At 35.2% G+C, this 15,994-nt stretch overlaps 2 protein-coding genes across 4 annotated transcripts in view; one reads left to right on the forward strand and one right to left on the reverse strand.

Annotated features, from left to right (window-relative positions):
- Positions 1-5,489, reverse strand: part of LOC106154033 (serine/threonine-protein kinase PAK 1-like) — a 21,612-nt gene extending 16,123 nt beyond the window's left edge. Inside the window, exon 1 of one of the 2 annotated variants that reach the window (XM_087016184.1) lies at positions 5,328-5,489. Coding sequence is in view for 1 of the 2 variants with exons in the window: in XM_013528256.3 (XP_013383710.2) it covers positions 4,944-4,966 (23 nt within the window). In the remaining variant the exon portion in view is untranslated. Of the gene's footprint in view, positions 1-4,943; positions 5,127-5,327 lie in introns of those variants that run through there. The other variant, XM_013528256.3, reaches the window with a different exon arrangement.
- LOC106172051 (U3 small nucleolar RNA-interacting protein 2) lies at positions 5,475-15,939 on the forward strand. Of its 2 annotated transcripts, none has more exons than XM_087016186.1 (14): positions 5,475-5,645; positions 6,065-6,186; positions 6,598-6,725; positions 6,965-7,029; positions 7,377-7,418; positions 7,904-8,030; positions 8,367-8,491; positions 8,780-8,872; positions 9,116-9,216; positions 9,437-9,571; positions 9,927-9,989; positions 10,225-10,376; positions 10,651-10,733; positions 13,292-15,939. In XM_087016186.1, exons 1-14 carry the CDS (start codon positions 5,583-5,585, stop codon positions 13,442-13,444), a joined length of 1,452 nt encoding a protein of 483 aa, XP_086872312.1. In that variant the 5' UTR covers positions 5,475-5,582; the 3' UTR covers positions 13,445-15,939. The 2 variants fall into 2 exon arrangements, with proteins under 2 accessions (XP_086872312.1, XP_086872313.1); XM_087016187.1 differs by having other exon boundaries at positions 10,654-10,733.
- The last annotated feature ends 55 nt before the right edge of the window (positions 15,940-15,994 follow it).

The following is a 15,994-nucleotide window of genomic DNA, read 5'->3' on the forward strand; positions in this document are numbered from 1 at the left end:
TCAAAATGTGAATCTTTAACTTGGTCATCGATTTACAGTGAGTCTGATCCTGGCTATCAATTGCAACCAACCCCAAAATTTTGTGTGCCATCCAGTCATCTTTGGAAATATAAGCTGTCATTTGAGACTAATGGTTGTCCAAATGACAACTGGACAGTGCTGGGGGGGGGGGGGGGGGGGGGGGGGGGGGGGGGGGGGGGTTGGGTGAAAGCCATGGTCCTAGCTATACTTATTAGTATCAATTACAGATATACAGGTGCACCTTAAAAAGACCCTGACATGAAATCAGTTTCACTCTCTTTCACAAGTTCACTTCCTGCTTTTTAGTCTATATTATATAATATCATTATGCGGTGTTGAGCATGGAGATCCTTTGAAATGACTGTCCTATGTAATAGGCAGGCTATTAAGTTTTGTCATTCTCTCCAAATGAACCTTTCCAGACTGCTTCATGTATTATTATCACACTACTTACTATCACACTCCGTGTGAAATAAGACATATCCTCATATCCTCCTACTCTCCCCCTTAAGACGGCCATCTTAGAGGGCATTCAGAACTAGTTGATCTGCCAATTAACAGATCCGTGGACTAAATATGGATGACTCACTTAAAAGCAGGGCCAACTAATCCCCTGTTGGTCTCCCCACCTCCACACATGCCATCGCTGCAGGGGCCTTGTAATTAAACCTCGAAGACAAGATTTTATCTGCTTAACAGTATGTGAAGGCAGGGAGACCATCAGGGGATTCAGCAGTGCTGTTTTTAAGTGGGATCACCCATATTTAGTTGGTGGATATGTTAGTCTGCAGATCATCTGCTCTGAATGCGCTCTTATATAATAGGCAGGTTAAATCAAGTTGACATTTTCTTATACTAGTACTTAGCCTTGACCAGACAGCATTAGGCATTATTGACATGCACCATGTGAAAAGGGACACAGATTCTCATCCCCCCCCCCTCCCTTCCTTAGACAGCAAGAAAATAGGTCATCATTCATAAACAAATAAACAAATATAAATGTCCTATCTGGTGGTTGAACCAGGTTCACTACTCCCTGATAAAGCATGACCTCACTCAAGTTAGGGGCCAACTGGGTTACACTATCTACTATATGACCCAACTACTCCATATATAGACATAATTGAAAATGTTGATATTACAGCTTCACTCACGCCATGCTGCCAGTGGTTGCATTTCCCTGTGATATTGTGCTAAATAATCTTACTTAAATATTTATATTTTTACCAAATTATTTTTAAAATAACAAATCACATCAGTAAATCAGTTTTTAAACCTAAGTGAATGTATGCCATAATTTTCAGTTGCTGGTGATATTACAGACCTAATAATTATTTGTTGTCTGAGTGCGGTAAATTTATAACCATACAATCTAACACATCTGTTGAGTTAAAATACAAAACTCCTGACATGGTCTCCTATCCTTTACATAAACTCCATTGCTGTTTTTTTTTTCCTATAGTTTTTTTCTTTTTCATCTTTCTTGTTTTGTAATTTTTAATTTTTACATCAGTTTACGAGTACACATCAAACATTCTTCCACGTGGTACAATTATTCTGACAGGACAATTATTAATTTTCGAAGATTTTTCCACACAGTACAATTATTTGGACAGAACAATTATTTGGAACTTCAGAGTAAATTTAACTGTATATATAACATGCAATTCAACCATCCTAGATAGTATTTCTTAACTTGGAAAAATACATTATACATATGAAACAAAATGCAGACATAATCATCAAGCTAGCATCAAAAACATATGCTTCGTGTAAAGACCATACAGCCTCTACATCTCCATGGTGTCATATTTGAAACATCTCTCACTTTCTAACAGCAGTAATCATAACAGTTAACATTTAAGACTTAAATCACTTTACTGTCAAAACAAAATATATGTTGAACTAGAAAAAAAGTATGCCCCATAATATGTTAGCCACCTGGTTTATGAACTATTAACAGAATAAAATAATAATCAGCCAGGTTTATCAAAATAGGGTGCAACCCCGATAGTAGATGAATAGCCATTTATCAGTTAGGCTGTATAAATCTAGAGCTAAATGCAGATAAAGAACTGTATGCTTCAGAGACATCATTTGTGAATTACTGTTCATTTATGCTATAATGAGTTGAGGAATATAGTTGACCCCACTGTGAACTTCTGTATAGGACTTCATGTAGTGTGCATGGTATAGGTTTTTAGCTCCATCTTCATCCATTTTCTGCATTCATTAAATTTTCTATGGGTTGATCAGAAGTGAATATTTGATGTTTAAAAAAAAACTAATCCAAGGATTGAAAAATAAATTAATTAATAAAAGTAGAAAATCTCTCCAGTGATGAAAAATGGTCCATAGGTATAACTTGTAATTTTTGGCAAGAAAAAATATACTAGTATATGAATTTTAATGGGGTTTAAGCAATTTTCAAGTACTTTGTAGCCATCACAATATGAAGTAACTGTTCCAAATCCAGAATCACCATTTAAACTCATTACTTAATAAAGCTTTATCTTCAATTGGCTATTGGTGACTTATTTTTACATGCAATCCTTGCATCTTTGAACAGGTGTAATACTAGTTATTCCATTGTCTCTCAAAAGTATTTCAAAAGCCTTTGGATTATAAGAAAATATATGGCCATTACCAAGAAAATGGAAAGACTTCAGATCATAACTTTAAAAATCCCATCTGTGTTCTGTTCACCTTTAAAAAACATCTAATAAATGAATATATATATACTGTATATTAATTAAATATTGCTCACTGACCTCTGTCTCCTCACAAAATATCCAATGGTCTTTCATAAACAATACAGAATATCCCTCAGATATTTAAAATATCTTGCTGAAGACAATTTTAGTCGATTGTCTGCTCATCACACCAACTTCCCCATGAATCAATACCCAGTAATGGCTTGAAACTTTCCGCAAGTCCCTTAGCAATTTTTGCTTTTCATAATATTCAAACCACCATTCCATCATCTGTGGTTATGTTGGAATGTGAAATGGGTTGAATAATGGAAAGTGCAGAGAACTTCACATCTAGATTTTATTTTCTTGTTTTCATTCCTTTTTCTTTCCTTCATTATTTCTATTCTATTTATTACTATTTTTTTTTTTTTTGGGGGGGGGGGGCATTTCAGTTGTGTTTAACCAGGAATAACAATAAGCCAAGGAGACGTTAACCCCCCTCCCCCCCCCCCCTTTGCTCACATCATAATTTTGGATGACCTGTTTCAAAACCCTGGCTTAACCTGAGGTTTCCTGAAATTACGGGTTTAGACAGGATTTTGCAGTATTTGAAATGTACTAAATAAAAAAAATGAAAGATATCATTTTGAAGATGATGTACAAATGATAAGAGATTGACCCAGGGCATTACTTCTAATCTTCGCATGAAGTTAAGAAGAAAGGGGAAATCTCCTACAGTCTTTATCGCAAGTACTAAGATACACATCACATGTTAAAATCTTTACTAAGTGCAGACAAATATAATTTAGAAAGCAGTTTCACATCTGATTCAGTCTTGGCTATGTAAATATACTCCTGAAGGGGATGAAAAAGATGTTTTTGTATATGTCAGACTCAGTCTCATGTGATTCTGGAACATTAGCCCAAAGAACAAGGGACTTAAGGACAGAAATAACAGACATGGCCTTGCTCAGACAACATTGATTTTTTCCTCAAATTTACATACTAGTAAGTACAGACTAAAATGTTTTATCAGATGACTAGACTAATGCTGTGACTTCTGAGGCCTCCTTCCCAAAAAGTTAAGACCAGGCTATTCTGTAAAGTTAATTTCTATAACCTGACCCAGATTTCTGGTCATTCAGCAAACACCTTTTGGGCCGTTTTCCAGTCCAAAACAGCACTGGTGTGAATGCATGCTGTGTATAAAAACCAAATTTAAAGTAGGCCACTGCAGTCTTATAGTCTAATACCACAGAGATCAGATATATGTACTGTTACACAGCATAAGCAATGTTCTTGTCCTTTGTTTTTTATTAATAAATTCCCCAGATCATGCACATTCATCATTAACTCTACAGTGGCTAAGGGATTTGAGGTGGGATTTGGTAGAGATTACACATATCACACTGATATCAGTTGCACAGGGAATCTGGTTTTACATTTAATCATATTGTAGATGTCCTATTTTTATTATTCTTTACATTTTATAACTGACAGCAGTCTGGCACAGGCATACATATACATTTAAAATACAATGAAACTGGGTTTATCAATCAATACTGTTCACATCATAGTCTATATATATGAATTTTGCCTCAGAATATATGACTCCAATACAATAGAAAATTCAAATCATGCTGTCTTTTATATTACTCATATTTATTGTGATTGGTCTAGATGTTGTATCAATACAAAAGTCTTTGATCCCATCAAAAGAAGAACATACAAGTACTAGAATAAAGTTCACATGTATAGCTTTCATTCTAAACAGGTACTAGTATGTATATCCCCCTCCCTGCCTTTCCCCCGGTTACTGTCAAAGCATGGCTAGGAAATGTAAGCTGAGAACTGAAACAAGACAAAAAAATTGCAAGAGTCTAGGTATTTTACAGTATCTTCAGTGGTTTGATATTCTACATAGAATTATAACTACAAACTGATATCTGAGTTTCAGAGATAAGTTTCAAAGCTTGCAGTACACCATATAAACAGGAAAAAAAAAAATATATATATATATATAAGAAAACGATACTATCATTAGTTTCTCACTTAAGCTATGAGTAAATAAGTAACAGACATGATTTTCAGTTGTAAGAAAAAAAGAGGGAAGAGTTGGCCCAATGTCCTTATGGTCTGGCTCTGGCAGCCCAGATCAAAGTTTAAAAAAAAAAACGGATATCTGAAGTAAAAGACGGGAAGTCTAAAGAGGAAATAAAATGGTCTCACCTCATAGTAACCTGATACATCATTGTCTCCGGAGAAAACCAAATAAGGGTAATGTCACAAGCAATGACAGTAACTGAGCCTGACGACAATGAACTATTTCACCGTGATCACAACGATACTTTCCTCAAGGCCTTAGTTTATTGCAGCCCTCTCTATCAGAGCTACTGACCACAAAACGTTGGCCTGAAAACAGCTCTTAAGGTCAATTAGTCCCTCAGAATAAAAGACACAAAGCTCGTCAAGCCCGAGTGAGTCACTCTCAGTCACTCGCAAGATGAATATCGTTCAGAATCAAACACATTGCTCGTAAACAATCTAAGTTCACAACTTTTTTGCAGTCGATTTAAAGTTAGAAGAATATTGGCAATTAACCAGATAACTTACCTCCCGAAACTGCGATATACAGAGAGTGAATATCCAAAACCCGAGAATAAGGAAGTGGAGGTTGTGAACAAAAACTTAGTTAAAACACGGGTTTACACTTTCACCAAATCGCGGAAGTGACTCGCTCTGAGTCACACGAGATTGGGCATGCGCAGACGGTTGAACTATTTTCTGTTCTCCTCTTAAAGAAGCACTGAAACACATGCTTGCTCCACATGCTAAGAAAATTATTTTGTTGTGATAGTTCTCAGAGCAATGTCTTTTTTCATAAGAAGCGGTAGAGGCAGAGGAGGCTCTGCTAAGGGGTTGAAACGCAAGGTATGAGTTTGAACTGAAGGGGAAAAAGGGTATTTCTTAACACTTTTTACAACTTGAGTACTCAGAATTAAAAGAAACCGTTCTTGCGTTCAGCAAGATGCAGATGGAAATAACTTTAAGGAAACATAGAATGATTTATTGTCCTGCGTTTGAGCTAATCAGCGGCGAATAGAAAGCATATTTATGCAAAGAAATGTCCTAACCTGGACACGGGTCCAATACATTGGTCGGGACATTAATTATGAAAAATGAGTAATTACTTTAAAATTATTAACCCCCACCCCTTTCCCCAATCTTCAAGGATGAGGGGTCCACATTTTTTGTTAAGATTTTGAATTATTGTACTAGTTGTAAATCCTTTAGATTTAGCATATTCAAAAATTGCACTTATGAACTAACTTCCTATTTTGAATTTACAGATTGACAAAAGTAGTAAGCCACAGAAAAATGGTACAACAATACCAAACAAGAAGAAAATAAAAACAAAGTTTCAGTCAGGAGGAGATGAGGAAATCCCCAGTGACTCAGATGAAATAAATAGGTTTGCAATCTTAAGATGTTATGAATAAAATAACAGACATAAGTCTTGTTTTAAAAACCAATGTTTGACTATATTTTGACCCAGTGCAGTAGACTGAAATGAAATTTAATAGTTTATCTTAATCATTATAAAGAAATACCCTGCCTAAGTTTTAGATATGTAGTTTGTTATCTCAGAGGACCAGTACTGACTTAATTAAGTCTTTGTCTTTAAGATTAGATCAGCTTTTGTTCGAGTATAGTTTATGTTATACTTAAGCCTTAATTTAAAAGCAATATTTATTCTAAAGGTCTGTTAAATCATCCCAATGTATGCATAATTGGAGTTAGGTATTTACACTTAACACATTTCAGCAGGGAATGGTTGTTAAAATTAGCACAAATTACTTCTAGACTTTTAACTGGTTTTCAGTGAAGAAGAAACTTATACTAAAGGAAAATCCCATCAGTACAGCACAGATGAGGAAGAGGAAGAAGAGACTGCTCAAGAGAAAAAATTACGGCTTACCAAGCAGTATTTAGCTCAGCTGGAAGCAGAAGGTGAGAAGTTATATGAATTGATAATAATTTCTTCTGTATAGGATATATTTTCTCTAAATGTTGTTTAAGGCTCAAATCAGTGTGGCTGAATAGAATTTCTGAATTACCCTAAAGAATTACACTTCAAATTTCATTAAGATGGCAGAAAATAAGCTGAACAAAATTCATTTAATTTGATAATATTGTATGTAGCTCATTTTTTTTGCACCACATAATTCCTGCTGTTTTTGTCTCTTCAGAGGCAGAAAAAACAGACGATGAGGAAGGTCATGATTTAGTAGGAGAGAGACTCAAAACAGACATAGTAAGTCTGGCAGTGTGCCTTTCATACTTTGCCATTAACAGCAGTAAAACATTTATCTGATTATTTGGCCATTACTTTGTCTCAGTAAAAGTAACTGCCTTTTTTGTATTGACAAAAAAGCATAACATAAAAATTGTTATACATCAATCTATTTTCATTTGGATTATTGTAATAGAATTACTGGTATTTTAGGAAGCATTCATTAGCACTAGGAGCACACATATTTTTCCCTCTTCTCTGATCCTGTTGTTACAATAACTATACTTTTGATCTGTTCATGATTTTCAGAGCAGGTGCTAGTTGTGAGTTATAATATTGGTTCATTAATGTGTTATTCATTTTTACAGTTAGAGCAGGCAGGAAAACTACAGAGAAAATTGGCAGATGAGGTGAGTTTTTTTTTTTCCACAGGAATCATGTTTAATGGTAGAAAGTCTACTTGTGTTCATTCAAGTTTATTTAAAATATATTGGTTAACATTAATGTTTTATCCTGTCCAATATCTGTGCATATAGGTGTTTGGGTGTTGTAGTTCTCTCTGATGTGAATGCATTCAGGACAACATGATGTAATCAATATCCCTTACTTCCTAAACATATTTTCAGTTTTATGTCACTAACATATATTGCTACCAGTCATACAAGTCTTTCTTTATGTGGGTGAAAAAGTATCTGGTTATGTAATGTTCAGATATCCAGTCACGTCATTTACATTTTTAGTTCTCCATGCTCCAAAAAGATCAAGTCAATACCATAATTTCACCATAACATTCCATATAGTATATCCAGCCTTCCTCAAATGACATCACCTTGTTAAAAGGACAACATTAAGCTGTCACCTAATTATCAATATACTATACTATGTTATATTCCAGTATGTCCAACCATCACCAGATGACATCACATTGTTAAGAGGACACCAGTTAGCTGTCACCTGTCTAGTCATCACACCTGATGAGAAACACGTCTTCAGTGGCTCTAAAGATTGTTCTATTGTGAAATGTTAGTGCAGCAAGATAAAATTAACTTTCTGCAAACTGAAAAAGATAAATCAGATATTGGAAAATGTCGGTTTCTTAAAGTAGAAATTGTTTTCTTTACTGAAGATATTATCACTGTGGTCCTTTTTTTCATTAAAAAGCATGTTATAGATCTCTTTAAACTGTTTAGCTTTGATGAAGAACGAAATTAATGCTGATTATTCCTGTATACTTATTCAGAGATTGGACTCTAGGAAAAAACATGATTCTGAAAAAACAGAGAGATTGGACTGTAGGAAAAATATGATTCTGAAAGACCAAATTTGGGTTGATAATTTCTCATTATATATAATTTCAGGGAATTTGGAGTCTAAGAAGAAGGTTCACACTATCCATGGTGGTCGTAAGGGGACAGAGGACAGACATGTGGGTCACACGTCACATGTCTTATGTCTGGCTGTGTCATCTGATGGAACATTCCTGGTATGTCTGTCTGTCTGTTGAACTGACTATTCCAGTTATGCATAATGTGTACCAGCTAGGATTTTTTTTGTTTTCGGAAATAAGTGAAAACTGTGTGTGTATATATATTTGCCAGAGAGAGAGAGAGAGTTGAAATGAAGAAGGCACTTTAAGATTCTATAGTAGTTTGTGTATACATTTTCATAGAAAACTTCAACAGGAATTGGAAAACCTTTTCTTAGATAAATGAACTTCTTTCCTTAATTGTGATTTTTTCTTTGGATCCAGTATTCCCTCTTTGCATTTTAGGTATCTGGTGACAGAAACAAATTAATACATGTTTGGAACCCTGAGACATGCCAGTTACTGCATACATTCACTGGACATAGGGATGCAGTGTCTGTAAGTGCCTTGAGGACTTACTAAAATTATATTAATTAACTAAGCGAAGGCAGTAAAATGTTAATTTAATGTACCCTAGTGTGTCTGTTCATATTATTATTATTATAATTGTCTTTTTTTTTTTTGACAACATTATATGCCTGTTTAATAGCATAAATGTCCCCTGTTAGAATAGTTTATGCTATTAGAAATATGGAAGTTATAAGATATAAATTCAAACTTTTTTCTGTTGTCATTGTTCAGGGTTTGGCATTTAGACGCGGAACACACCAGCTTTTCAGTGCATCACATGACAGATCAGTGAAAATATGGAACTTGGATGAGATGGCATATGTGGAGACATTGTGAGTGTGTATTGAAGATACTGACTAGATAAGTCATCCAGTTGCATCTTACATGATTTAATATAATGTCATGAAATTTTCAGCATTTATTTAAAACACCATTTTCCTACATTATGCCAAATTTCATTGTAATATCTTCATTAAACTTTATTAGTGGTTTTAAGTTTTTTTTATTTATTTTTAATTTTTTAGCCACCAATTATATTTATATATATTCTAGATTTGGTCACCAGGACAGTATCAGTGGTATAGACAGTGGTACAAGGGACAGAGCTGTCACGTCAGGGGGGAGGGATGGGACGGTCAGGATATGGAAAGTCGTGGAAGAGTCGCAGTTGGTCTTCCACGGCCACGGGTAAGGGGACGCTAGGGGTCACTTAATGTGCTCTGGTCATTTAGGGTGGTTTGTTCTCGTATGTGTAATAAATTTTGTCAGTCAGAGAATTAGCTTTAACAGTTCAGCCTTATGAAAAGAAAAGTACGGTTTGAATCTAGTGTGAAATGCAGGTTTGCTAATAGATATTCTGGTGAGGAGTTTGCATTGTGAGGGAGGGAAGTGGTGGTTGATCAGTGATACAGAATGGTTAAGCCAGTTAGTGGCAAGAAAGCCAGCTGTCTAGCTGACTTCTTGAATTACACAAATTTATTGATGATATAATAGGTTAACTGTTATAACATAGATATTATATTATTTTTGTTTCCTTTTTCAGTGGTTGCATAGACTGTGTTGCTTTGATCAATGAGGAACACTTTGTGTCTGGAAGTGACAATAAGTGAGTATTGCTATTGTACATATATCTGAGTTTAGATTACACTTCAGATGCCTTGTAGTCAAATTAAGAAAGTATTCTCTCATTGAATGAACGCAGGGTTTTTGGTATAATCAAATAAAGAATATTTACTTCCTGTCTCAGTGAATGTATTACATTGATTAACAAAATGTGTAGGAAATGTTCAGGAATATTTGTGTCTATTGTAAAGATGCAAGTCTTTTTTCCTCTGTTTTAGTTCTCTTTCACTGTGGTATGTGCAAAAGAAGAAGCCAATCTGTACAGTGCAAAATGCCCACCCTGGCAGTGAAGATGGGGACCCCACTGTAAAAAATGAAAACTGGATAACGTCTGTTGCAGCAATACCAAATTCAGATCTGATTGCATCAGGTGAGCTCAAGTCATTGGGAAAAATAGCATTTTTTTAAGAAGGTAACTGTCATAACAAATGTTGGGACATATTTAAAATATTCAAGATATACGTAACACATAAGAGGGTTCAAAATTACAGACCTAATATTGGCAGCTAGTGGGTCTGACATTCATTCATTTAGAATTAAAATAAATTACATTGGAATTCAAAACAGTATGATTTTTCCTGGACCAAATGATTAATTGTGTCTAAACTTTTTTTTGTGTTGTCTGACAACTGTCTTTCTCCCAGCAGGTTCTAAAGATGGCTGCCTGCGACTGTGGAAAGCAGAGCAAGGTTTCAGGGAACTAACTGTCCACCATGTGATACCTGTGGTAAGAGGGTCCGGAAGTGAACAGATTGTAGTGGGCTTAGATAGACGTGTTTATTATTTATTTTCTTTATTATGGTTTTTATGTGTTTTTGGTTTTGATCCATTAAAAATGTGCAGCTCTCTTTAACTATCTTCTTTACTACTCTTTACTATCCAGTAACCAGCAATATGGAATAGTACATATTTTATAATATACAACGAGAAATGTTTAAATTTTTGCTGAATCATTTTTATGTACAGACACAGATGTGTCTGTACATATTGCCATCACCTGCGTCTGTCGTCGCCGTCCCTGTCGCCGTCGATGTCGCCGTCGCCGTCGCCGTCGCCGTGCACTTTCATCGTTAACACGATAAGTGGAAGACAGTTTTACTTTTTGGCTTTATATTTACAGAGCTGATGAATATTCATAAAACGCAGGTCAAGTTCGAAAATCAGCATGTTTGGGCAATTATTGTAGTATTTATGCTGTGTTTTCACTTTTTAGCATATATGCAACACTGTTAACACATTTCAAGGAAAACCGATAGGCCTGTTGTCATGAAACTCACAGGAGTAATTAATCTTACTAAAACGCAGATCAAGTTCGAAAATCGGCATGATCGGGCCATTATTTTAGTAGTTATGCTGTTTTTTTCACTTTTCAGCATATGTGCAACACTGTTAACACATTTCAAGGAAAACCGATAGACCTGTTGTCATGAAACTCACAGGAGTAATTAATCTTACTAAAATGCAGGACAAGTTCGAAAATCAGCATAATCGGGCCATTATTTTATAAGTTATGCTGTTTTTAAACATTTCCTCAGATTCAATTCTTAGGCATGTTAACAGTCTCATTGTTTAACTAATAAGATTCGTAAAAGTGTTTGTTTGACATTTCCTGCATCTTTACAACATTGTTAGTTGATTATGTAAAAATGATGGTAAACTTGTTATCATGTATTGTATAATAGAGTTTCAAAAATGGAAATAAACTCATATCATTGCAGTTTGTCAGATTCATTCATTCACTATGTTCAGAAACTCAGAATGGAGGAAATTGGACATTAAACACTGTTCTATTGATATTTTTCCCATCTCATCAATTTTCTTAGTTGATCATATATAAATGGCAGTAAATTGTTCATTTTGTTATATGTTAAAAAATTGTTAAAAATGAAAAAAAAACATTTCAAGACAGTGCTGTCTTGGCATTTTCAAGGTGTGACTTTGAAGTTCCTTTGGCCTGAAGACCTTTGCTAGGAACATTTTCTGAATATCCATGATACTAATATTTTATTATTAAAAATTGATGGTAATTATCCTGTTAAACATTATGTAATAGTGCATTAAAATTTGAAGACACCCCTATTTTGGACACTGCTCCCATGATGACCATTTAAGGAAAACCATGTCACTTACTGTTCTCAAACTTACAGGAAGAAACATGGGACTTAAATAAAGCTTCAGTGGGCAATGCAGACTATTTGGTAAATTTTTTTGGCAGTTAATCAGTTTTTTGTGAAAATTTAATTTTTCACATATTGGCATTTTCAAGGTGTGACTTAGAACCTCCACGGGCTTGAAGACCCATGCTAGTCACATTTTCTGAAAATCCACGGATACGGATCTTTTATTATTAAAAACTGATGGTCATTATGCTGTTAAGCATTATGTAATATTGCATTAAAATAGAAGAAAACACAATTTTGGGTGCTGCTGCCATGATGACCATTATGGGAAAACCATGTTACTTATGATTGTCAAACTTTCAAAAAAGAAACAAAGGACTAAAATGCAGCCTGAGTTGGAAAAGCAGTCTAATTGGCTTCTTTTTCTGGAAGTTATACATTTTAGTGAAATATTCATTTTTATCATGTTGGCATATTCATTGTGAGACTCGAAGCTCCCATGGACATGAAGCCAAATGGTAATCAAATTTTCTACATGTCCATGCTATTTATAGTCAATAATCAAAAATTGGTGATAATAATATTCTGTAATTTATTTTGTAATGTTACATCAAAATTGACAAAAATCTTTTTGCACTGCTACTACAAACATTATGAAAAGAAAACTATGTTACTTATTATTATTTTCAACTTACAAGTATGATTTGTAGGATTGGCATGCAGTTCAAATTAGAAAGCCAGCTCAAATGGGTTATCATTTATTATTGAATTTAAGCAGTTTTATGTGAAATTTTCATTTTTCTCATTCTGGCATTTTCAAAGTGTGAACTTAAACTCCCATGGGCCTGAAGCCTTACGCTTGTTACACATTTCACTTACATTGGTATTACCTGTTGAGCATAATTAAAATTTGATGTTGAATTTGCAGTTAAGCATAATGTACTTTTGCATCAGAATTGACAGTAGCCTGTTTTGTGCATTGTTATTGTCTGCTTTTTGTCTGTACATTTGACAGCTTTGCTGCCTTGTTTGTATTCTGTTAGTGAGGGCTGTATTTCATAAGTTTATATTTCATTATTATTCTTGTTTATTTTTTCTCAAAGATTTAGCCTCATGTCTTGAGTCCTCCCAAGATATTGATATACTTTCTCTCTTCTCCTTTCAGCGTGGTTTTATAAACTGTGTACAGTTCTCTTCACAAGGCAACTATTTGGTGGCAGCGGTGGGACAGGAACATAAACTAGGAAGATGGTGGAGACTGAAAGACGCCAAGAATGGTGTTTGTATCATCAGACTGAGGAAAAAGAATGCAACATGATGCTCACAAATTTGACTTGAATATTTTTATTGCTCTGAGTTTCGAGAGGTCTTCTTCATGATAATGAATGCAACATTTTAGCAGTTTTTTTTAACAATCATGAAGATAGTCCCACATTCATCCTTTCATATTAGTTATTTTTATCTTGGGATAAAAATTACCCTTTTTTATTAAGCCAAACTTAACGAAATAAATCAAGCATCCCTCTAGCAGGATACGAGGACAGCCCCCCCTCGCCCCCAAAAAAATCACATGGAATACAAATATAAAATTAAATGTATAAAGTTCAAATCCTTTCAGTCATTCTTTGCAACTTCAAAATAGTGAGTATTTATATCATTAAAGAATTATTTTATCCTCATTTCATTTGCATGGAGTACAAGTACAGAAAATGTTTTTAAAAATTTAGGTGCGAATAGGCAAAACTGTTCACTGCAATACAGATAACGTGCTCAGTAAAAACATTTCCAGATAGCCCTGTTCTCTTTTAAGTATATCCAAAATTTAAAAAAAATGTATAGTAGGCTTCCAGGTTGGTCTGTAGTCCACAATGCCAAATGCCAAATACACTGGCTGAGGTAGAAAAAACTTCTTTCACTTGGGTTTTGGGTAAAGAATGGCGGAAAGCATTCCTTATAGCTACTTCAAATTATATCAGCACACTATCAAGAGCCAGCTCAGGCCTGAGTTCTTTGAGCTTACTCACCAAATGGTATTAAGTGTTTTCTGTCTTGTTTGGAAGTAGGGCATAAATGCATGGGAGGATATGGCCCTCATAGAGTGCATGAATGGTTAACATGCAAAAGAAATTCTCTCAGGTGGCCTAAAAAGTTCTATCACAAAACCAGTTTGCGGATGCAGTAAGAGTTCTTAAGTTGTTTTCTGTTGCAATGAGCAAAATTCGATTAGCTGGGCCTTCCCCACTGTTGTAAAATAAGACTTCTGAGTACCAGAATTACTCTGCATTTGATGTTCTTCTGTAGCTGTCTGGCAGTCTTTTTTTTTTCCTCAGGTGTCGAAGGATTGGGAAGTAGATTGCCAGCATCATGCCTGTTTCTACTCAGCGCTCTGCGAATATTTGAAACTGTTGGCAACTTAGCAGCAGCCCCTCCGGATGCTTCCTCTATAGCTTGAATGATTACAACTTGAGGGGTTTCCTCTGTTGTCTGGGTTCTTCGTTTCATAGTAGTTCTCAACTTCAAAACTTCTTTTTTTATGTTGCATATGCAACATGTGTGTGTTCACTAACACGGCCCACAACTTCATTTCCCAGAATTTTAGCGTCAAAACTTCTTTTTCTTTTGCATCTGCAACGTTTACAACTTTGGTTGTAGAATTTTAACTTTTGCTTTGCAACCATGATTCCTTTTCGTGGTGCACTCACATATGAAATAACCACACCCGCCTACTTATTTTGCTTTACATAAACGTTTTTCTCAAAGGTGAGTTTGAAACTCCCATGTTCAGACTGAGCTGACTTATACACCCTACCCTTCATTACTTCACACTACACGTTACTTGTCTTCACTTAAGCCCCCTTTACACTGGACGGCGTCCTTTCTGCGTCCTTTCTGCGACCATGAAATTTGGCAATTGCTGTGGTCTTAATAAGGAGGCACGAGCATTGATTTGGTATAAGAATGAATGCTCAATGATCGGCCAGTTGTCGGCACGTAAAGTATTATAATTTTTTAACTTTCAAATGGGGCCGTACTGCTGGACGCAGAAAGGACGCCGTCTAGTGTAAAGGGGGTATTACTAATTGCAGTCAAGCGTACTAGTACTTCTATTCTGGTCACCTGGAAAGCACTATGGTATAGGTGGGTTGTGGTCAAGCAATTATATGTAACAGTTCATCAAAGGGTTACCTGGATGAGTAAGATTCTCTCTTTACCCCCACCTCTTGCTAGAGATGCACCTTCAGTAAAGACAAGCAACTTGATCAAGGGGGTAGGGGATGGTTAAGCAATTAATAGGGTAACCTGGATGAGTGACATTATATTTTTACCCACCTCTACCTGGAGATTCTTAATAAAATTGTCAGTGCTTTTACTCCATGAAAATGAAATTAGAATAAAATGTTTAATGATATCAATAGTCACTATCCTGGAGTTGCATTAAAACATAAGAATAGGTGGAAAGATTTGAAATTTATACTCTTTAATTTATATTTCATGTGATTTCTTTTTTTTTTCGGAGTGGGGGTCCTGATACCCCCCGCCCCAGATGCGACTCGCCCGTGTTTTGAGAAAAAGACGCAACTGTAGGAATAAACTGTGCGGATTTCCCAGGAACGACACTGTTGTATGGCTGTTGTAACATGCTGTGGAAAAAGAAAGCGATGTTGCTAACAGTTCCGAAGATTCGTAAAGTGCTGCGTAGAAAGTTAGGCTGGTGCTCTCTAGGATACAAATATAATTACTATTTCAATGAAGGTATAAGTAGATTATATCTGTTTACAAATAAAGTATCGAAATAAAAAAATTAAACACTAATTATTTCCCGTGTTCTGGATGATTGGATGTTAGCACAATATCAAACTAACAACCT

The sequence above is a fragment of the Lingula anatina genome, chromosome 6, assembly GCF_051362555.1.
Source record: "Lingula anatina isolate TDL-2025a chromosome 6, LinAna3.0, whole genome shotgun sequence".
Taxonomy (NCBI): domain Eukaryota; kingdom Metazoa; phylum Brachiopoda; class Lingulata; order Lingulida; family Lingulidae; genus Lingula; species Lingula anatina.

Excerpts from the sequence above, each read along its gene's own strand:
- LOC106172051 (XM_087016186.1), top strand. The coding sequence starts at position 5,583 with ATGTCTTTTTTCATAAGAAGCGGTAGAGGCAGAGGAGGCTCTGCTAAG. Across the intron at positions 6,187-6,597 it reads GACTCAGATGAAATAAATAG|TGAAGAAGAAACTTATACTA; the intron begins GTTTGCAATCTT and ends ACTGGTTTTCAG. Across the intron at positions 7,030-7,376 it reads AGAGACTCAAAACAGACATA|TTAGAGCAGGCAGGAAAACT; the intron begins GTAAGTCTGGCA and ends TCATTTTTACAG.